The 23,078-nt window shown below is 46.7% G+C and overlaps 1 protein-coding gene across 1 annotated transcript in view; it reads left to right on the forward strand.

The window, feature by feature from the left end:
* LOC120906724 overlaps positions 1-23,078 on the forward strand; it is an 89,532-nt gene that overhangs the window by 36,980 nt on the left and 29,474 nt on the right. Inside the window, 4 exon segments of the mRNA XM_040318624.1 lie at positions 3,548-4,162; positions 20,529-20,642; positions 20,780-21,034; positions 21,108-22,270. Of these exon segments, the coding sequence (XP_040174558.1) occupies positions 4,037-4,162; positions 20,529-20,642; positions 20,780-21,034; positions 21,108-22,270 (1,658 nt within the window). The 5' untranslated portion in view covers positions 3,548-4,036.

Below are 23,078 nucleotides of genomic sequence, written 5' to 3' on the forward strand. Positions count from 1 at the left end.
GAGGAGGGGGAAAGGGAGCTCAGTTAAGCCTCCCGTGTCTGATAAGAAATGCTCAGCTTTGTCCATCTCCAAACACTGCCCTCGATTCGACTTCCTTTGCATTGCGCACGACAAAACCCCTGCTCGTGGCATCCTATAATCAGCATCACTCCTCCCACCCCCGTGCATTCTCCCATTCCCAACGGCTGTGTGTGCAAGATGCACAAGATTGCCTGTGCACGCGGATTCGATAATCAGCTTCATCTAATGCTGGCGGGGCCCGGTTGTCACAACGTGACAATTTCGCCGCGCTGAAGTGTTGCGCCAGTTAGTGCACCAACCAAGCAATTTACCGTTCCACAAACCTCCCTCCCTTTTCCTGTATGACATAAACAGACATAGAGAGGAGGTGGAAAGGGGGAGGGCGGGGATCAGATCGAAATGCACCGACTGGCCGAGCGCGACATGCCGGCACGTATTGCAATTGCTACCAAACTGCACACCGCACCACACTATCGGCTTGCAGTGGACCTTGCTGCTGCACCCTGCAAGCTACCCTTACGCTCCCATCGCCACCACCCTCCCTTCCTTTCCCTTCCTATTCCAAACTGCGTCAAAACAAAATCAAAACCGTCCTTTAAAAGGTACGGCGCGCGAGCGAGTTGTATACCACCGCGCTCCGTTCGATTTTGCATTACATAAGCAGGCAGGTGGATGGGGGGGGGGTGGGGTTGCAAATATCGAAAGGGCCTTCCTGCCACGTTTTATGTAAGATAGTTTGCACCGTTTTTTCAAGTGTTCTCTCTATTTCTCCTTCCACTCACTAGTATCAAGTGTTTTATGCATTCGAGTGTGTTTGTATGTGTTTGTGCTGGAGGGTAATAACAAAGCAAAAACAGTCAAGCTCTGCCTGCGCCGGCCCGATAAGCGTATGAGCGCCAACCGTATCGACCCACGGGTAGGGGGCGGCTTCACGGGTAGGAGTTAGTGTTTTGTGTCAACTCATAACTGTCGCAAAACTGTTTCGAGTGCATTTCGCTGGTCGCTCGCAGGGTGAGGGAGAGGGGTGGGAGGAGGGGGATCTGAGGGTGCACAGCGGGGGTCATGATAACACAGACCCCCGGGGCATGACGTGACAACCGAATCCGTCATGCGGCACAGTTTGCAAACAACGTGAGAACGTCGCGGTACCTTCTTGATGCACACAAATATGGTTTTAGTAGTAGTTGTTGTTTTTTTCTTTTAGTGGAGGAACGTAGTGCGGGTTTGTTTTGTACCACCCCGGCCCCAATGTGCTGGGCGGTTCATTACGCGCCATTGTTGATGTGTTCGACCGCCTGCCTTATCAGAGGCGGTTCGTCGGCTGCGGTCGCGTTTAAGTCGTTTGTCCATAATATAGTAAATCGCCCTGAACGGTACTGATTGCTCGTGTGTGTATGTGTGTGTGTGTGTGTGTGTGTGGGAATTTAATTAGCAGCATTTTGATGTGATATTTTGCATCGTGCTGCCACCAGTGTTGCCAGTGATCGACAGTTTGTGATGCTTCATCCGGCTCGAAGGGCCAAATGTCATGTGGAGGCATTTGCAAAGTTTTTTGTTTTTTTTTTTTGCAAGCTCTGGAATGATTGTTCTTTTTCACACACAATCAAGCCATTGTATTGAACAGTATCATCTGTGAACGATGATTCAATCGCAGTGTTTCATTCTGTGTAGCAAAAATGATTTTAATAAGAATTATTTTTTTAAACTTCTTTGCTTGATTGAAAAAAAAAAACCCGTGGGCAGCCGTTTTTGTGCAGTGCCGTGCAATGCCAAAAGGTTCATTCCACCCATGACCGGGGACGGCCGGCTAGCCATTGATTAGCATAGTCGTCTTCCGGCGGCTGGCAAGCAAAGCGTCAGATTTGTCACGCTCGTACGAAATAGGTTTGTTGCTTCGCACCAGGTTACACAATTGGCAGCCCGAAACATGCCAGTGCACACCTGCCCCGCCCAGCCGGTAGGCACACTGCACCAGGCTGCAATTCACCCCAACACGTTTTACTACACCCTCCCGCTCTGTCACAAAACTAAAAAATACTCTCTCTTTCCACCACGCTCGCTAACAATTTGTGCAAATGGCACCGATAATTATCGCAATAATTGCGCGCCCCATCGACGACGCCGGTCGCCAATCGGCTCGGCTCGGTAGGAGAGTTGAAGTACCCGCTGTGCGTGCTTCTCCCTCTTCTCGGCCGATTTTTCTTTCATTACTATAAATGTGTTCAGTCAACAGAGAAGCAAACAGAGGAAGGCAAATATATCCTTCACTCTCCGAGTGGTAGCGAGCGTAAGAATATTTGCGCCATTGAGCGGGGGGGCTGGGGAGAGTGAGCCAAGGAGTGAAGGGAGTAGAGAGAATCCATCAATCTGTGTGTGTGTGTGTGTGTGTGTGTAGAGGTTGCAATCGATTTCTTCGGTGGCGCTCTGTGTATGAAGATGTCGAAGCCCTCCGGTGACCTTTTGCGGCAATCCGACGACCATTTATGCAGCATTTGCATTTGCACTGATGGCGAGGGGATGGAGAATGGGGTGGAGGGTAGTAGTGGGCTGTAATATGGTCAAGAGGTGCACGTGTTTAAAGGGTTCGGTTCGTATCTTCTGCACCTTTGGGGTGACCTTCAGGAAAGTGAAAGAAACACGTAAACCCTTGGAGTTGCGCGCTGCTGTGTGCATTTCCGGTGCATTGGATGCGGTAAAAGGACACCTCGTTTGGACACAATCCGAACACACACGATGACGGTGATGGTCAGAGAGTTGGAGAGGACACACAACAAGGCAGCATCTCATTTTACTATTAAAGATACTCTTAAGTATTGATGATAAAATATACCTTAATGTTTTTAATACCTTGATTTTTCTTTTTACTTGTACTTTAATAATTTCGTTTGATTTATTATAGAACGGTAAACACCTATAATAATAACCTACGTAGAAGTTTTACTCTATACAGGATAGGATATTACAAATTGTCACTCGGAAAAGATTCCGTGGTTGAAAACTATGTTTGGGTACAAGTGAGAACTCTGCCCGCAACCGGCGCCATGTAAAGCCCTGCATTAGCGCACGGTACTATAAAGCCACCATGAGCCACGGTCGGCTAAAATGGCAATAAAACAGTCACTGGCGCACTGTGATTGCTAGATGCCTTTACCAGCAAAGCAACCACCAAACCCTGAAAGTGATTCATGGCTGGGTGAAACCACTGTTAAGGGGCAGCATCCTTCTTTTTCGCGCAGCGTCGGGTGTTGCCGATGCTGAATTGCTCGCAATTTTTATTTCTTCTTTTTCGCGCCTACCGTTGGACCGTCAGCGAACCAAACATGTCCAGCAGCAAGGACGCGCTCGCCTGCGCCCTACACATCTACTGCCTTTCTCTTGCTAACCTTCAAATCGTCAGCCAGAGGGGGGGGGGGGGGAGGACAGTTCTCGCTGTTCGATTAATTGAATTTTAACCGTCATACAAGCAAGACACGCGACACTCATATCGTACGTTTGCCTCTTTTCTTTTTCTTCCTTCCCATTTTAGGACAACCCTTAGCAGCATCAGCAGCGACAGCTTCTTTGGTCGAGGTCGTGCGTTCGTGGCAAGCGCGGGGCAAGCGAAAGTCACCGAAACTGTAGCCGAGATAAAGCACGCGTGTGCGCCTGTATGTGTGTGTAAGGCAGAACGGAAAGGAAGAAACGACGACTCATTTGCATCTCGCTGCCCGAGCACCGGAATCAGTCGTCCGCGGTCCTGCATCGAGTGCGGTGCATCCTTTATCCTCCCTTCACCACCACCTCCTCCACCACCACCACCACCAGCGTTCCCAAAAATCCCAACCACCCCGTGAATTGTGATCCCCCCGTGGGGGGGCCGAAGTGCGTGTGCCATCGGCGCGTGAGCGTTTGGAAAAGAGCTGCCGGCGCAGGCATGACGTTCCCTGCCGCTACCGATGCCGCCGACCGTTCGCAGTAGGAAGGTGCCGCTGAACCAACGCCGGCACAACTCGTCAGCATCAGCAGCAGCAGCAGGATGGCCGATAATGGGTACCCACCGGGCCGGGGCAGCCACCCGGGGCCACATCTTGGGCGGCCGCACCATCCGATCGGGGCCGGGCCACCGACCCACGCCACCGTCCCGAAACCGGCTTCCAATGCGGTAAGTGACCAGCTGTATTAGCTGCCTTATTTAACACGCTGTAAAGGCCCTGACTCTCCGTCACTTGCTTGTGGGTGGTTTGGTTTATTTGTTTTTTTTTTTTTTTATTTATTTATTTAATTGTATTCTACATATTGTTGATTGTTACCATAGTTATGGCTTATTAACCAGCTCCAGCTATTAAAATGCATCAAATGCATGTAATATTAGTTTTAGATTTTTTTACAAATCTTGATGAGATGCAACTTTAAAACCCCGGTGTAAAAACGACGGCATTAGAGCGTTGAAGTGTTGACAATCATATTGAAGAAATTAATAATCATAATGATGGAAATGCAATATTTGGTTGTTTTGGATTAACGTTTTGCACGCTTGGAAATTCCTGTAATTTTGAACAACTTGATGAGATGCAGCTTCAGGCGTTATACAGGGTTTTCCGAGGAGGAGTTCTCATAGCTGTGGGACACTTTATTGACTCTTTCTTACAAGAAATGAATTTATTGTAATGGGAATTGGACTCTCTAGCATCCTTGTTGGACAAATACAGTAAGATTTTCCAACGAGCCTGTCCAAAAAGGTTGCCATACAAGAAATGAATTTATTGTAATGGGAATTGGACTCTCTAGCATCCTTGTTGGACAAATACAGTAAGATTTTCCAACGAGCCTGTCCAAAAAGGTTGCCATAGAGTCCAATTTCCAACATATGAAGTTTAAGAAAGAAGTTTATGAAGAAAGAGTCTAGGAAGTTTCCAACAACTATGAGTACCCCTGAAAACCCCTATAAAGCACAATAGCTGTTCAGAATTCTTGCCTAAAGTAATAGTTTGATGATAACAAAAAACCTAAAAATACTTGAGAATAGAGAAAACTACTATAAGACTTAGTGTATAGTACGTAGTGATGGACTACTGGAAAAAAACTAGATAAGGCGATATATCTTAGAACGTGCAAAATCTAATGAGTCGCTTCGAAAGACGAGTCGTTGCATTCATCTGTAGATCAAGGTTATATATTAAAAAAAAAATCTTTTAATTTACCCTTGCACGACCAAGAGAAATATTCTTCCCTTGCACAAAACTCGTTATCGGTTCATAAAATATTATTGAATCGATATTTTTATCGCCATTACGTCAAAATAAAACATATATCCATGATGGTACATCTATCTCTGAACGAATACAAAATAAAACCACTTATTCGTGGTATTCTTTTCCTTCATATCAAGATCTCTTCCTTCATATCAACAATAGTATTCAATAATAGTATCATTTGTAGCCAGTGTCTTACGGCAAGTCGCTTGCAAGTCACACCTCACGTAGGTTAGGGCTAGATTTACTTGGTTATATATGTACATTATTTCATTGTTTACCCTTTTCTTTTGAAATTTAACACAAAAACCGTCACAAATCAGCTCAAAATACCAAGTGAAATGAATAATTATTTACACTCAAAACAAAACTTATTGAGTTGCATACCAGCATCATACAAATGTTGTTGCACACTGTAACAATTGAAGATTGGGAGTCAAATTTGTGTCAGTGTCAGTTAGAGCATTCATTCGACCAAAAAAAAAGGGGAACAATAATCAAGAAAATACTTACGAGCAATGAAATTGCTGCGCGAGGGTTTTACGCTTGAAAATGACACACAGATACACACACATAGACAGGCAAAACGGCAGCAACAACAAAAAGGTGACGCGCCAGTCGTCTCTCCCGATAAGCCGCAGAACCGCACGGCTCACGTAACGCTAATTGCATCACGCACGGTACGGAAGCGGAAGCAAAAGTGTGTGTGTGTGTGTGTGTGTGTGTGTGTGTGTGTGTGTGTGTGTGTGTGTGTGTGTGTGTGTGTGTGTGTGTGTGTGTGTGTGTGTGTGTGTGTGTGTGTGTGTGTGTGTGTGTGTGTGTGTGTGTGTGTGTGTGTGTGTGTGTATGTGTATATATGTGTGTGTGTGTGTGTGTGTGTGTGTGTGTGTGTGTGTGTGTGTGTGTGTGTGTGTGTGTGTGTGTGTGTGTGTGTGTGTGTGTGTGTGTGTGTGTGTGTGTGTGTGTGTGTGTGTGTGTGTGTGTGTGTGTGTGTGTGTGTGTGTGTGTGTGTGTGTGTGTGTGTGTGTGTGTGTGTGTGTGTGTGTGTGTGTGTGTGTGTGTGTGTGTGTGTGTGTGTGTGTGTGTGTGTGTGTGTGTGTGTGTGTGTGTGTGTGTGTAGCTTCCGGATGCGCTTATGCTTCGGTGCAGTGCGTTCGCGGTGCGTTCATTGGAGCCGCGACAGTGTCACAGACAGACGCATTGAGTGATTGATGCGAATGATGCGAAACAGAAAATGATATTCTTTTTCAGCAAGCAAATTGTGCCTGCCTGCTCGAATGTGCCTGCCTTGTCATGTACAACAGTCAGAGAACGTGGCAACAGGCTCTATTCCATTGTCACAACCCAATCTCAGCCAGTGAGTCTTTTTCGTTTCTTGTAAATTGTTTATTAAAAATACACCTTACGCTTGGTAGGGAAGCCCTACGGATGTGTAAAAAACCTGCAAAAAAATGAGAAAAAAGAGAACAGTTCATGTAGGGTCAATTACGACCTGTGCTGCCGTTGCCTTTTGCCTGTGCGAAGCCTTTCAACTGTCCCGATTCGTGAACCGGCAGAGCGTTGGCATCGTTTTAATTATTGCTTTTTCCATAAAAGCGGTTCGCTTTTCAACTAAAAACAAGTTTCAAGCAAAACACACATTGTGACACACAACTGGGAAAAACGGACACTCTATGGTTGGGAAAGATGGACATCGATATTTATTTAATCTCTGATTTAAATTGGTGGCAAACAAATGTCATCAATAGCGCAAAATCAAAGAGACATCATTTCTTCCCATGAACATCCTTTGAAAGGTAATTATTTAAGCTTACTTACAAAAAAAAATAAAACCACCTTGCAAGCTGCCAGTCGTTCATGTTTTTAAGATGTACCTTTGATTTTTATCAATTCCTCAGTTTTCGCGCCAAAATTGATGGAGTAGAGTATGTTGCTTCATGTTGGCCCTGAAAATTTTGGAACGGACGCAACTGCGAGATGTTAGGCGCTGATTCGAGGACTAGAAATTCCGCCGAAATTCGTCTAAAATTTGTGGACGCGATTTCTACTTCCTTGATATGTTTGTATATGTTTCTCAGGTACTTTTGCAATGTTTGGCCAGTTGCATCGATCTCCCCAACCGGGCGAACTCAGCGATGTAGCCACTTTTACCTGGGTCTTGATGTTCCCTCGGAGCTTCTTGTCACTCAGGGTCATCGGCCATTCGGAACTGGAGCTTTCTTTCGATGCTCTGATTGTTGTCTAATAGTGGCAAGATGTTGTAAATGCCGGAAAGAACTTATACGACGTTTTCAAACTGCCGCACGATGTCCGCTTAAATCGTGGTGGCGTGGCGTTCTTTGATAACGCACGCTGCTAAACGAAGTTGCTTCTCTTTTTTTACCATCACGGTTAGAGTTTGACTGAGTAGAGGTCTCAAATTTTGTCTGCTGACTCATGGGATACTGCTATTGAATGTGAAATTAACGGTTCGTTAGTGCTGGTGAAGATAAACCCATGAAAAATCGACAATTTTTGTCTATTTCTGTAATGCAATCGTTAATAGTGCCGCATACAATGATCAATACCACTAGGACGAACGTGTACCTATAGTGCTGGTAGTAGTACTAACAGTGGTGGTATTGCACCAATGGTTCTTCTGTTAAATGGTACCATTCCTTTACATTTTTTCTTGACAAAAATCCTTAGGATTTCATTAGGTATCTCATGTGTTGCTGCAACGCTGTAACCTTTAACGCTATACAACCTCCACATTATTATTTCTTAACATAAATGTTATGAAATGTTATTGTTTTTATTGTATAGTGCCATTATAGGTACACAAAACAGGCATGTTCCTACAGTGGTTATAGTCATAAAGTCAGTAAATATAGAAGATTCTAACATTTTTACTGAATATTTTTGGACATCTCATATTCTATAAGATTCTCAAAATTTTTACAGGATATTTTTGGACATCTTATATTGTTTTCATTCAAATAAGCAATAGAAATAAAAAGTAAACCTGGTTCATAGTCTTTTCCATATTATACACAGTTTTTTATAGCTGCGGCGAAACAGTCACAAAATTTGTGTTTGTTTCTTAAATTAAGAGTGTTTGATGGTAGAAATGGTTGTGATTTAGAGAGATTAAACTTATTTCAAGTGCTCTGTGTTAAAATATTCATATACTAGCACACTTTTAATCCATGAAAACACAAGTGTCCACCCTCAGAACGGGTTTTTACTGCGCTCGAATAAATTCTGCCATAACACAGCACCGAGATATCCCGGCTGCTGAATTGTGTTGTGCAAAGGTGCAACGCGCGAACACACATCTTGATGCAATAACGAGCGTCTTTGCGCGGGAAATCGAACCTGGACGGCGGCGCGTTTAGGCAATAAAATTAAGGGCATGTGAGCCAAAAAAAAAGAAAACCTCCATCCCCTTCGACTAGGTGTTAGACGGACCCCGGGGTCCGTTTATTTTTGCTTCAAGGGCGCACCGGGAACAACGGTGACGTCATTCCGAGGTGTTGATAACTTTCCCGAACGATCGAACGGATGCCGGTTCCATCTGTGGTTAGATAAAACGCACCCACTCAAACAGTCAGGGAAGAAGCCAAGAAGTGGCTTCCTCCGGTGTGGCTGAGTAGCGGATCGAGCCAATGCAAAAAAGGTTGCGCTGATAAGGCAAAAGTAAGAATCTCTAAAATTGCTGACCTGGCACGGGATGTCATACAGCAGGAAATCAGTCAGTACACACCAGCAATGTGATGGAATTTCAGAACCATTACTCATGCGAACGCATCTAAACATTGAATACGTTGCGAGCGATCGCTGTTTTATTGCTCCGCCAACACTCCAGGCAGTATCCGTTCCCCGCATGGCTTGGTGATGCTCGGAATGCATCTGCACTCGCTACGAACCGCATACCGGGGACAAACATCTGGTCTTTACCCTAAAAATAGTGCGCAGAAGCCTAATTCGGACGCGCGCATTGTGCGCGTGCTTTGTGGGTTGCGCACCGTGTGCCGCTAGGTTTGCCTGTTTGGTGGAGCATCGTCGCCGCGTGTGGGTATCAGCCGGGTACTCGCCTGCCAAGCGTGGTAAGCGTGTGCATTAGGCAGGAAGTGAGCTCTTGCTACGAAGGGGCATCGTTGATACCTACCGCCGGGCCCGAAAATCAACAGGAAGCGTGCGAAACAACAGTGGAAAACACACACAAACACACACCGGCAAACAAAGCGTTTGATGTTGGAGATCACCGGGAGAAAATCAATAAATCCCGGAAGAAGGTTCGCAACCCCCTTCCATTTGCGCTGTTCCCGATCTCAACCCGACTTTTGAAGAACCCGAACCTAAGATAACCATGTTGGGTGGGATCCGTCCCTCCTAATGCTGGCCGGATCTCGCAACACGCCCGCAACCTACCTCAAGCGGCCCCGCGCGCACTGCCGACCAGTGTGGGAGCATTGAACGGGCTGCAGCGGCCATCGGACCCGTCACACGCACCCTGCTGGGGGATGGCAAGAGGCACGACACTCTGCGTGAGCAGGTTCCCCTTTACGCCGGGGCGGCTAATAGGCTGTGTAAACAAAGTCCGCACAGTAGCGCGTTCGGGCGGACACAGAGCAGCAAAAAAAAATGCACCCCAAGCGAGGAACCTCCATTTTTTGTGTGTGTGCGGAGGAAGTCTTGGGTTTTGGGTTTTTGTGCACATTGACAGTGGATTTATTTTCGAGTTTTATTGCATCCCCTGCCCGCACGCACTTGGGCGGTTTCGGGCGGTCCGCAGCACTCGTACGGGGGTTTTGTTGATGCAGGTTTAAATATGAAATTCAGTGCAACGATATGTGCTTTTTATTTTATTTTTTTTGTTCTCTAGTGCACTATCCAGTGTGCACATTGCCCGGAAGTGCCCCGGGACATGCGTCGGTTTGCTCGGTGCTAATTTTAAGTGCGGTGTTACCCCGTTAGTAGGTAAAGTATTACTAGTTATTCGGAACCGGGTTATTTTTGGCCCAACAAAGTACCTCAAACTTAGTCCCCAGGGGTCTACGAACTACAGTCCTTTGTTGGTGTTGTATCAAACTAGCTCTGTTATTTTGAATATTTTCATCCCTAACTTTAATTTCTACTTTGACTGCTAACCTGTATCGCAGTGTTACGCGTGAGCAGGTAGCACGATGCCAAGAGAGAGAGAGAGAGAGTGAGAGAGAGAGAGAATGCGAAGAGAGCGACAATTTCTCGTACGATTGTTATCCCTCTTTTGATAGGTTACCTTAAGTGGCGTATCACAACTTGTCGTTCTCGTTCTATCATTCCTCGTTCATTCGTGCTTAACAGAATCGCTGCGCATCAAATTCAAGGCTGAAGATAAACAAAACCCATCACCCAGACAGGGACGCTGTGGCAACGTCAGCGTGTTAAAGACGGAAACTCAAACTACAATAATAGAAAGCTGTAGAAATTTGATAATTGCCGAGCGATGCGGCTCGCAAACTGCAAAGCTTGGAGACTCCTGATCGCTAGTCCTATGATTGAGTCATTTGAATTGTAATGCTCAAACTTTTCCTAGCTAACTGGTATTGTTGTCTGTGTCCCAGAATTACATTTTGAGATTCTTGGGACATCCAATGCACGTTTTGAATCATTTATGTTACAGTATGATCAGAACTTCCCATCAGTATGTTTGGCTTGTATGGCTTTGTTGTGTGGATTTTGAGGACGCCCTAATAGTCTATCTGATAGATGCGTCAGCTGATGTAATGCTGGACCGAATTGATTCCCAACCAAACCGCCTCGCTTCGGAAGTTTTATAAATCCTCCGAAGACTTAATAATAACCTTACAAAAACCAGCAAAGAAATTCCCAAAACATGCTTTGAAAATTAAAGTACCTAAATCCAGTATATACAGGTCCTTAGGTATTCTAGGGTCCCCAGATATCTAGGTTCTTTATAATTCTAGGATCATATCGGTTTAGGCTCAAACGTAACCTCAGTTCGTAATTAATGTTAGCTTCGCTTACCATACCATATACAGCTTTCCCAGACATCAAGGTTCTTATAATTCTAGGATCTTGTCGTACTAGGCTCAAGTGTAACCTCAGTTTGTAATTAATGTTATCATTGTTTACCATAATATCATAAAGACTGGTAAACTAAAGTCCTCACTATAATTTACGAACTCAATATTGCATTTTATTTTCTGCTCTCCCAGGAGCTGTCGAAACTTTTTGAAAAATTAGGAATAAACTTCTCCAACATAGTCACCACCGAGAGCATTGTCGTAATTTCGTAGCTTCAAAAAACATCCCATTTCTCTTGTTGCCTAAAAGCCTCAAAACAACAGAACCATCTATTCCCCCCCCCCCTTACATCCTTGTCGCCCACCTGCATCCAAGCATCCCCTGCGATCATCATCATCGCGGGAAAGCGAAGCATTCGTGCGTGCGCGATACGCGCAGCGTAGGATGTGTGTTTCGGACCAACTGCAACTGCAATCTTCTCTCCTCTTTTCACACCTGGTGGCAGTAACAGTGACAGAGAGAAAGAGAGAGAGAGAGAGAGAGTTCGAAAGCTAATGGAAAATTTGGTACGGTAAAGTGCAATGCAAAACACGCACGCACACAATCGTACGATCGCACTATTTCGCTCCCGCGGGACCTATAGTTTGTCCTCTCGGCTTAGACATTTGCTCGCTGCCAAACCCCGCCTTGTTTTGTTTGAAAATCCCCCCCGTGCGGCGAGAACATGCGCATGGAGTGATCGATACACGCACACATGGCCGGGGCAGAGATAGCTACCCAGCCCCACACATGAACATGAGACGAACGGGAAGCGATGTGGGAGCATGATCCGGGGAGAGGCACGACTGCGAGAGTGGGTTTGGGGCTTAGCAGAGGGATAGGGCATCTCGCATCGGTGCAAGTTCTTGAGCCGATCGGGCAGCGCGAACCGTTCAGTCGATAGTCGACCTAGCTGGAGTAAAGTTCTTCATCCCGTGTCTCTGCGCGCAAGTGTTGCTTCCCGAGTGTGTTTGTGTTCATCTCCCTCCCAGTTTTTGCAAAAATTCTAAGTCAGCAGATAAATCTCAACCAACGTTCAAAGTAGAAGAATTCCCATTGTGAGTGTGTGTGGGTGCTCTAGTGCTTCTAGTTCTGCAACACTCCAGTGCGTGGTGACATTCGTTTTTTTTTTTTCAATCCCCAATCTCGATTAGTTTGTGTCCCTTAAAGAACTCGGAATTCTTAAGCAAAGGTAAAAAGTAGAACAATTCCCATTTTCGACCAGTGTGTGCTCCTGTGACCAGGATCTTCCAGCCTTTCCAGTTCCAAGGTCCTAATCCCCGCGTGTTGATATTCGTATTTTTTCATCTCCCATTTGGATTAGTTCGTGCCTCCGAAAGAACTCTGTATTCTTATCCAAAGTTCAAAGTAGAACAATTCCGATTGTCGACCAGTGTGTGCTCCTGTTCAGGATCTTCCAGTTTTGCGTGTAATGCCCCCTAATCCCCGTATTTTCGTGGTGATATTCGTATTTTCGTGTTCCAGCTCCGATTAGTTTATCCTCGAAAGAACTCGGAATAATTCGCAACCGAAGCCGAAACTAGAACAATTTCCATTGTCGATCTGTGTGTACTCCTACGATCAGGATCTTCCAGTTTTTTGCATTTCCAAGCTCCTAATCCCCACGTAGTGATATTAGTATTTGCGCACTCCCCGATTACTTCGTATCCCACTACAAAGAACTTTGTTGGTTTGCCTTCCTCGTGTGATCCTTGAGCTGTCTTGCGGGTGCTCCTTTCCCTCGCATTGAACAGCGAGTGTGCGTGTGTGTGCGTGCGTGTGTATTGTTTCAATCCTAAAGAACTCCTTCGGTTGGCTGTAGCATGGGTTGCCTGTGTTGTAAGCCCCCGGCAGCCCGCCCTAGAAGACGGCCGGCAACGCTCGGGAGCGAAAATCCCATCTACGAAACGATCGCTTTCCCGCTGCGGCCTCGTGCTCGTCCTCCTCATCCTCCTCCACCACCGCCATGTCCCCCGGGTGCACCGCTTCCGCGGCGGCGCAATCCGCCCCCGATGCCTCCGGGCGGGCCAGTCCTTGGGTGCCGGAGCCGGTTCGCCTTGCCTGACACGGACGAGCCGGTGTGGACGGACGGCTCGGACGCCGTGTGGAACCCATCGTACGGCATGGTGGCGGTGGCGGCCGGTGACGCTCCACCCGATGGTGACGACTCACCGGACGACGATGACGAGATGCATTACATCGTCCTGCTCAACCTCGCAGTATCGCTCACCGCTGGCGAGATGCAGGATGTGTGGACGACCATGAAAGAGGTTGGTCGTCGTGCGAAACGGCGAACAGTCCGTAACAGTATTTTCTCTGTCAGCAACAAAATCCTCCCCCCCCCAAAAAAAAAAAAACACCGAACAAATCTGCAATCAAACCCGCTGCTTCTTCAATCAATCTTCCTGCCCGGAACACTGAATGGCCGCAGTAAGCGAGTGAGCCCTTTTCGGCGAGGCCCACATTGTGGATATCTAAATTTTGTTACGGGCGAGATTGGTTGCAGCATTCGCTTTCTGTGTGTTTTCGTCCCCGCTGTGCTGTGTTCTGTTCTAGGCTCTCCCTTATTGACTCCCCTGTGCATGTGTGCGTCTATATGTGTTTGTGTGTGTTTGTCCTAGCATGCGATAAGCGAGATGCTTGCCAACTCGGAGTAGCTTTTTTGCTTGTAGCAAGCGCAGCATCCTCGGTACGGAAGAAGAGGCAGAACGTGATGCGAGCGTGCCCGCTCCGGGTTCTGTGTCATTCCCCACGTCATTGGAGATATCGGGTTCAAGAGCAAGATACTTTCGGTCGCGAGACGATGGCAACCCCTCGGCCGGATGTCATAAAACAGCTGAAATTCTAAACCCTTCTTCCGCGAACAGTCTCGGTCCGTACTTCACAATCCCAGCGTGAACTTGCGCGAATAATGCTTCAATTGCTATTCTTCGCACTCTGATAAAGTGTTTCTTAGTCGCAGTTACTCTTACTAGTTATTTTAGCAAGTTCGTTTTTGTTAGTTGCTTCAAATTATTCACTCCTAAGAGAAATAATTCACTCCTAAGCCTATGAGAAATTAAATGAACACTCAAAGTTTGAAGATCTTCAATTTTCAACTTAAAAATTACATGTTTTCTGTGTGATTGTGAATGATGAATAGCTTAGTCATGTGGTGATACTTTTTTACTCAATTTTTGCCTCGCAATTTCCCCATTATTTTATTTGGAGCTATTTAGGGATGGAACAGAGCTGAAATGATGTTTTATACGCATCATACAACTCCGATACGTGAAAATAAATCTGAGAATTATTATAATCTCTTTCAATTGGAATATCTCTTATTTTCCTGTTGGTCTTATCCAGTTTGGTCTTATTGGACATCACCATTTATCTTTGAATTAGTTTTAAAACACTTCGGTACTTCGGTACTTGCTTATTCTATTCTTGCAATTGAGTCGTCTCGAGACGTCGAGTTTAATATTGATTTGAGAAAAAAAAACGGTTTACTTTAAAACTATGACAAGTAGTCCATGAAAGCGTCTACGTGTTTTCGATTCTAGAGTCGATGCAAGTCAGCCATTTCGCGACATCTAAATCCTAGTGGGAAATGGAAAAACTGCGAAACTGATAGTTTGGCAGTTTTTAAGCTCAGTTTTTAACTTCAAATCTAATTTGATGAACCAAAATATTTAAAAATAATTATTCAATGAAATTCCTTCTCTTTTGGCTTGTGTTCAAATTTTGTTGAGAGTATTTTCAAATCATCTCCGACTGTTGGACTGACGATTTGATGCCTACCGTGATTTCGGCTGTTCGTCGCGATTGATTTTCCCTACCAAGCTACTAAAGTTAAAAAGTATATTTCAAAGAGCAATTCTTCAAGTTTCTCGACTCAAATCGAGTAAAGGAATAGAGTAAGCCTGATTGTAACAGCAGAAAAGGGAAATATTTTAGTTTGAAAGTGCCAAAGTATTGGCCGAAAATACTTTGCCGACCGTTGGACTCTATTCGTAATTAAACCGACCAGTTACATCTTGTAACCAGAGTGAAATCTTGCTAAAATTTAGTTTCTTCATGATGAATGTTTCCCTAAGGCGAAGATCCTTCAAGTTTCATATGTGATTTGGCATGATTTTTTGGGTGACAGTTCACAACACTATTGATCAAAGGATGTCATGTTTTTCCCGTGTTTTCTTGGATACTTCATAGCAACACCTTCATTAGTTTTTCGCAACATAAATATCTCTCTAAGCTGAGTTTTAAGATTAACCTTAGAGAGATTTCACTTTTTTTTATTGTTAAAAAATTGTTGTTCATCTAAAATGTCGTTCTGTTTCGAAACATCATTTTAATGAAATTAAGATTATTTTAGCAACAGTTCGATAACGCAAGCCGTCCAGTGGCAGTAACAACTACAAGTCAATCGTGACATTTCGTCTCGTATGTCGGATGGGCTCTCGCCCTGCTTGCTCGGGGGGAATCGGATAACACACAAAAAAACGAAACTTCCTTGATCCTGCTTTGTTTACGACTTGTACGCGTCCGTTTACAGCTTCTGGCCCGGTGGCGCAATACAATTTCCTATTGGTCTAACATCGTTTCGTTTTTCTTCTTTGGAGAAAGATCGCGCGAGTGTGTGTATGTGCGTCTGGAGTTGTAAGAGTCATTGTACCGGCTTGTAAAGGGTTTTCTTTTTTTTTGTTGCTCCTGCTCTTCTTCCGCTGCCTAGAGCCCAAATTCCAATCCCCCGGGGCGTCATCATCCCCCCTCCGTCTTAATTGTAATGTGCGTTCCCTTACACTTACCGCCTTCTGGAACCAGTTCCAGAGCCCACGAACTGCTGTGTGTGTGTGTGCGCAAGCACGATAAGCTTTGGGTTCTCCGCGGTTGCTTGTTAAGCCATAAAGCGGACTAAGCTGGTGGGGACCGTCCGTCCGGCCGGTCCTGCTCAGCATTATTAGCTTACATTTTATTAGGTCTGCACTGCCGCCTCACCATCGTGTCCAAGGCTGGACGATGTGCATAATCTCTCTCTCGCTGCCCTGTGTCTACAACAAAAAAAAGGGAAGCGGACCGTGTGTGTGTGTGTGTCCCATAACCGGTGACAATAAATTATTTAACCAGCAACCAGACGGGAGAGACGATGTTCCTTCTCACCTCACCTATCTGTGTGTGTGTTGTTTATTTTTTTATTGGGTGCTTCGCTTTCGGAAGCGAAGACACCCAAACACATCCCCGTGGGCTGGGGTTTTGTCGCGTCCATCTTTCCCCACCGTCCGCTTCTGAGCTGCTTCCCCTTAATCTGTGGCTGTTACGCGCTTATGTTGCTGCTGTGGTAAAAGTGGACAAAAACTTTGCTTTGCTTTTTAGGCGACAGCAATTGCTAAGAGTGCGCGGGCGCCCGCAGTCCTGTCTGGCAGGACTCTCAAGGTCCTTGCTGGGGCGTTCGGTGCGGAGGCTGTCCGGCGAGCCTCCGACGGGTGACCCAGTTTTCGTGGAGGATACACCACGGTTGCCTGGTTCATTACGCCGGGGGCGTGTTTGCGTAAGCCATTTTTGGGACGCACACGCGCGTAGGACAGCACCCAAGGCAAGCAGACGCAATCCTTTGGGTCTTCAAGTCCTTAATATTGATGTTGTGCGTAAAACAATGCTACTGTTTGTTTCTTCTCATCGCACGCGCCGCACCTTGTGGGAAGCTTATGGCGGTGCACATTCCTTCGCGCAGAATTGTAAAGGGCGAAATAAATTCCAACATCCTTGAGCTGCGCTGATTGCTTGCAAACAAGCGATGCGCCCATCCTGCTACATCCTAGACTACCGTGTCAAGCGTCCGAGGTGGCCTGCGGGAGGTTTTTCTTCCACAAATTTACGAGCACCAGCTCCCGAAACACGTCTCCGGGACCGGGACAAACTTCGGCCACGGCAATCTGTGTGGTTTTCCTTTGTTTTACGTGCAGGGCGCAATGGCTGTAATCGATGCAGCTTGCAGCTCGCTCTCTGCCCACAGCGCGAATGATTTGCCGTCCTTTGTCCTTCAATTTATCGCAGCCGGACCGGGGGGGCCGGACGCACTGGCATCGGTAAAGCAATAAAATATTAAAAGCGCGCTCGCGATTGCCTGCGATTGAAACGGGGCGTCGAAACAAGTCGTAAAAGTTCGCACTGTGGTGCACTGGCGCTACGGCAACGGTGCACGGTGCAGCTTCGCCGGTATTTTTAGGCCGAGCCGAACCCCCCGACCCGAGAACGATCGTTTGCTGCCGCCCCAGCAGTGTAAACAGCAAATGTTTATTGCGTCTGGTGGGTTGGGGGGAATCATGGATGGGAACAAAACTTTAAAAGCACTCTAAAACAAATCGCAATTGGTGTGGACGAGATGATGTAGTTTTGGACTGCGCAGTTTTGGTACGTTTTTTTTCGGCATTTCTATCAATTTCCGAGCGAGCGGTCGATGTGTGTCCGCCGGGGCGAAACGTAAATTGACGTCAATCAGTTGGGACAGCGGTTTTTCGGTGCCCTTCCAGTTCGCCAAGTACGAGCCCCCCCGGCGCGTGTTTCTTTCTTCTCAACCGCAAAGCACATTGCGGGTGAATTACACTGCGTTTGGAATTATTTCACACTATGCAAACGCTAATTTTATGTTCCGCGCAGGGTTCGTCGCTTGATCGGCGTATTGAATCTTTCCTTGTAAAACGTCGTTCGTTTCGCTACATTACTCAGTCGTAACGATTTTACGCCATTTTTTTTAGGGATCGGGAGGAGGAGAAGGGAGCAAGGGGGTTGAATGATGTCGATTATAGCATCTTCCTCCCACCAGCACCAGGATAAGAGCGTTTTATTGCTGATGCAATTTGGAGAGTAAATTACGGCTCTTACGCCTTCGTTTACTTCCTTTCCACGAGAAATTTGGTGTTTAAAAGATTGTAATTTATGTTTTTTTTTTAGCAGTTTGTTCCTTTTCCTCTCTCTCTGTCTCGTGTATCATATGCTCAGTCCGTTCGTACGGCGGCTCTAGTTTGGTGGTGCTGCCGAAGAGGGGAATCCCGCTGCTTAAGAGAGTTTGCATTTGAAATTGCAATTCACCTTCTTCCCAATTAACCTGCAAATCGTTTGGCAATCGACCTGTAACTTGATGGTGCAATTTTACTCCCCACTATCAATCCCATGTTTCCCCCCATTCCAGTGTCGCAATGTTCTGGCGCGCAATCGCTTTCAAACATTCCACCGCCGTTGGTGTTATAGGGCAAAAATTAAAAAAAAAAGACATGTCAACAATTTTGCACCAAAAACTATAAACACTTTGAGCGAGAGCGGGGCTGATTAAAGCAACCACGGCCGGTCTGGCGCAAAACGGCAACAATTTGAGTCCGGGTGCGGCTGCTACCGTTTTGTTAAGTTATTTATTTTTGGTCTGCGATCCATGTCTGGCGATTGCGGATTTTCTTCTGGCACGCGGTCACTTTCTGATTGATCGCTTAATCGGGGGGCGCACCTTGTGCTCGAAATGTCACAGCGGTACTGCCGGTTGGGTTGTCAACGTGTATCTAGCGTTGTCATTCTTTAAGGATTTTTTTCTGCGTACGTTTTTTGAGTTGCTTCGAACATTCAAGCTATAGTTTTTCCTAAAATATGTATGCCTCTAGACTTTATGTGATTTTTAGCTAAATTGTCTGTCCACCCTAACCAAGTGTAGATTGCAAAACAAATCAATCTTGCTTGCATGGAATTTTGACATTATCAAAACAAAAATTGGATAAGCAAAACTACTGCACTGTAACGAGCTTCGTTAAGGCTCTCCCGTTAAACGCTGCAAGGTAAATAAACAATTGAACAATTTTATACAACACAGATTCGCTTGGTAATAAAACTGTTTTGGATTTTGGTTTAATTCTTAAGGTAATGGGGTTTTTAGCTTTTTCAGGATGGTTCGTTTGTATTAACTGTAGCGTTGCTGGAAGGTTTTTGGGGTCTGAAGACTAGTGGTAGGAGCTCGGAATCTGTCCTACCCGATTCCTGTGCTGGAATCGATTTCGATTCTCGAGTCGTTTCCGGAACCTATTCCGGAATCGATTCCGGAACCGAATCCGGAGTCGATTCCGGGACCTATTCCGGAGTCGATTTCGATTCTGGAGTCGTTTTCGGAACCTATTCCGGAGTCGATTCCAGAGCCGATTCCGGAGTCGATTCCGGGATCGAATCCGGAGTCAATTCTAGAACCAATTTCGATTCTGGAGCCGATTTCGATTCCAGAACCGATACTGGGATCAATTCCGGAACCAATTCCAATTCCGGAGCTGATTCCGGAGCCAATTCCGGAGCCGATTCCCATTTGGGAAACAATTCCGGAGTTGATTCTGGAACCAATTCCGGAGTCGATTTAGATTCTGGAGTCGTTTCCGGAACCTATTCCGAAGTCGATTTCGGAACAGATTTCGGAGTAGATTCTGGTACCGATTCCGGAACCTATTCAAAATTCGATTCTGGAACCTATTCCGGAGTCGATTCTGGAGTTGATTCCGGGACCGATTCCGGAGTTAATTCCGGAACCAATTCCGATTCCGGAGCCGATTTCGATTCCGGAACCGATTCTTAGATCCATTCCGAAATCAATTCCGGAGCTAATTCCAATTTGGGAAACGATTCCAGCAACTGATTCTGGACCTACTATCCGGAAACGATGCCAGAAAACTTTGAAGCTAGCCAGAATCGATTCCGACGAAACCTTCATTTTTCCCATCACTACTGAAGACACTAAGCGATCTTTTTATTGAACCTTAGCGAATTTTCGTAGTACTGGTTGTTCAACAGTATACTGGACTTGACGTAGTAGTAGTTTTTGGAACAATACTGATATTAGTGGTGGAAGGGTTAAGGCTTGGTTTGCTATTAGAATTAATTTGCTTGTAGCTTACATGTTTGTGTGCATGTTTGTATGATTAGAAACAGTAACTGTTAAACGTTTCGCCTCAACTTCTCATCTAGCTGTAACCTTTCATTAATGCTTATTGAAATGTTTTTCTTTTTCCATTTTAAGAATAAATTAAAACCATCTTATTTTTAATTCTACAAACAGACTAACGATTGTAGAACTCATTAAATTAGCTAAACAATTTAAATAGCTCACCCACAATCAAGTGACACTACGATAACAGCAGCAATAACAATCAATTCTAAATAAAAAAACTTGAGACTAATTATTTTCCATGTTTTCCCCCACCTCCCTGATCCCGACCACGGCAGATCATCGCGGCGGGCCTGATAAGCGGACCGAGAATCGTGATTCTGCACCGATACAATGGCGACTTCGGCTTCACGCTGCGGCACTTCATCGTCTATCCGCCGGAATCCCTGACGGTAAGCGACCAACCCTTGCGTTTTTTAAAACAGAGCTCCAATACTAAAACCACTTTATCTCTTTCTCTCTCTCTCTCTCTCTCTCTCTCTCTCTCTCTCTCTCTCTCTCTCAATTTTCATTTGGTCGCTCCAAACAGGAACACGCGATCAATCCGCTCACTGCGGCGGGCGTGCTGAACTTTGCCCAACCGATGGACACGGTGTTCGTGAAGAAGGTGCACCCAAACACGCCGGCCTACCTGGCCGGCCTGCAGGAGGGCGACCGGCTGCTGGCGGTGAACGGCGTCCCGGTCACCTCCATCCCGTACTCGCAGGTCGTCGCCACGATCCAGCAGACGCCGAAAACGCTCACCCTGCAGGTGGTGCCGAAAAACTACGACATCCTGCAAACGGTAAGCAGAGCAATTGGCTGCAACAGCATCACCTAACATCTAACTTCTTCTGCTTCTGTTTCCGTTGCCGCAGTTTTTTAGCGAAACCGCCCACAACCCCGAAACGAACCAGCGGCCCCAGCCGCAACAGCCGGTCGTGTACGCACCGAAGCCGGCATCGTCGGCTACCGGGGCCTACCCGAAATCGAAACCGGCCCATGGCCCGCCGCCGCAGCCGCAGCCGGCCACGACGATCGTGCAGCACCAGCCGCTCTCGGTCGAGGGCGTGCAGGAGAAGCAGGAGTCGCTATACAGCACGCTGCAGGAGATCGTGGCGGACAATGTGGCGGTGACCGGCGGTGCCCCGGCGAAGGCGGCCCAGATGCTGCCGCTGCACGCCGACGTGCCAAAGATGCTGAGCCACGGGCCGGGCATGGTGCCGATGGCCGCGCACCATCTGCCAGTACCGCTGCCGAAGGCAGGCGCCAAACCGTACGAGTACGATCCTCTCAAGCACCAGCAGCAGTACATGCACCAGCAGCACCAGCAGTTTCTGCAGAAGATTGCCCTGCCCGGTGGCAAGGAGGGCGAGCTGGGCGAGGCTGCCGGGTACGGTGCACCGCTCGCCGACGGCGACAACGCGATCATGAACCGGATGCGCAAGAGCCTTGAGCAGAAGGAGGAGTTCCTGCGGCGACCACCGACAACGGCGCTACAGGCCACCCCGGCCGCCGGCCACGATGTGCAGCAGCGCGAGTTTTACGCCCGCCCGAACCGGCTCCAGAAATCGGTTTGGCCCCCGACGCAGCCCCTCTCGCCCGGCTTCTCGGGTGCGGACGGCAACAAAGCGCCGGCACCTTCCACACCGTCGACCAGCTCGAACGCATCGCCCACGGCCGCTGTTGTTTCACCGCCGGGCCCGAAACCGCCAACCACCGCTGGCGGCGGCAGCACGACCAACGGTGTGATGCGCGAGCACGCCTCGCAGCTGTCCGCGATACGGGAGCACTTCTTTACCGGTGGCGTCGGCGGCTCGCTCCAACTGCCGCCGAAATCGGCCCCACCGTCACTGGCGATTGCACCGGCCGCCATTACGGTGCCGGTCGGACCGTCGTCCCCGACCGGCGCGGCAACGGTACCCCTCTCTCCGCATAGCTTACATGCGGTGTCGGAGAAGGCAAAGCTATTCGAGTCGGGCCGGCCACTGTCGCCGGAAGGCATCGACCGGATGGATCTGTACAAGAGCGAACTGAGCCGGTAGGTATCGTTGGGACAGTGAAATATCGTCGTCAAGATGCGCTATGCGTTGCTAAGGGTAAAAGGACCGCAGAGGATTTGGAATTATAGCACTGTTAGTAAAAAGAGGAACAGGTTTAAGCTGATGTAAAGATGTCAATAGGATGGCATTGGACCAGAGTAACCATTCAAATTTTGTTGTTGACGTCATGTGAGATCTGGATACGTCCCACAGACACAGAGAGTAACGGTGTGATTTCAAATCCCATCGCTATAACTCGCCGTTTAAAGTACGGTTGGAACCTCGCATAACGAGTTTTATCCTATCGTATGGTATGGAAAATTAAATAGTTGGCTGCAGGATCGCAAGTGTGCTGGTATTAGGGCAGATATAAGGTTTTCCAAGTCAGTTTCGAATGTAAACATTGTTATTCACCGCATCCATGATGTTTTTCAACCGCTTTCAAACGATTTATTTGTTTCAAAATGAAATTTCAGTTTCAACACATGATTTTCAACACATCACAAAGAACTGTCAAACTCAATCCAGCGGAAAGTCCTGTTGAAAATCATGTTGTAGAAATGAACAGTTATTATGATGGAAATGAAATGTCATATAACAATGTTGAAAAACAAGGTTAACATTCAAAACTGACTTGGAAAACCCTGTAAATTCTCATTTCTTCAGCATAATGTTCAACGCGTCTTAACCTGGATTGACTTTGATAGTTCTTTGTGATGTGTTGAAAATCATGCTGAAGGATGTTTTTCATAATAAAATTTGCTTCATAATAAAATTTTCAAATCTTACACATGATTTTCAACACAT

This window comes from Anopheles arabiensis, chromosome X, assembly GCF_016920715.1.
Source record: "Anopheles arabiensis isolate DONGOLA chromosome X, AaraD3, whole genome shotgun sequence".
Classification (NCBI taxonomy): Eukaryota; Metazoa; Arthropoda; class Insecta; order Diptera; family Culicidae; genus Anopheles; species Anopheles arabiensis.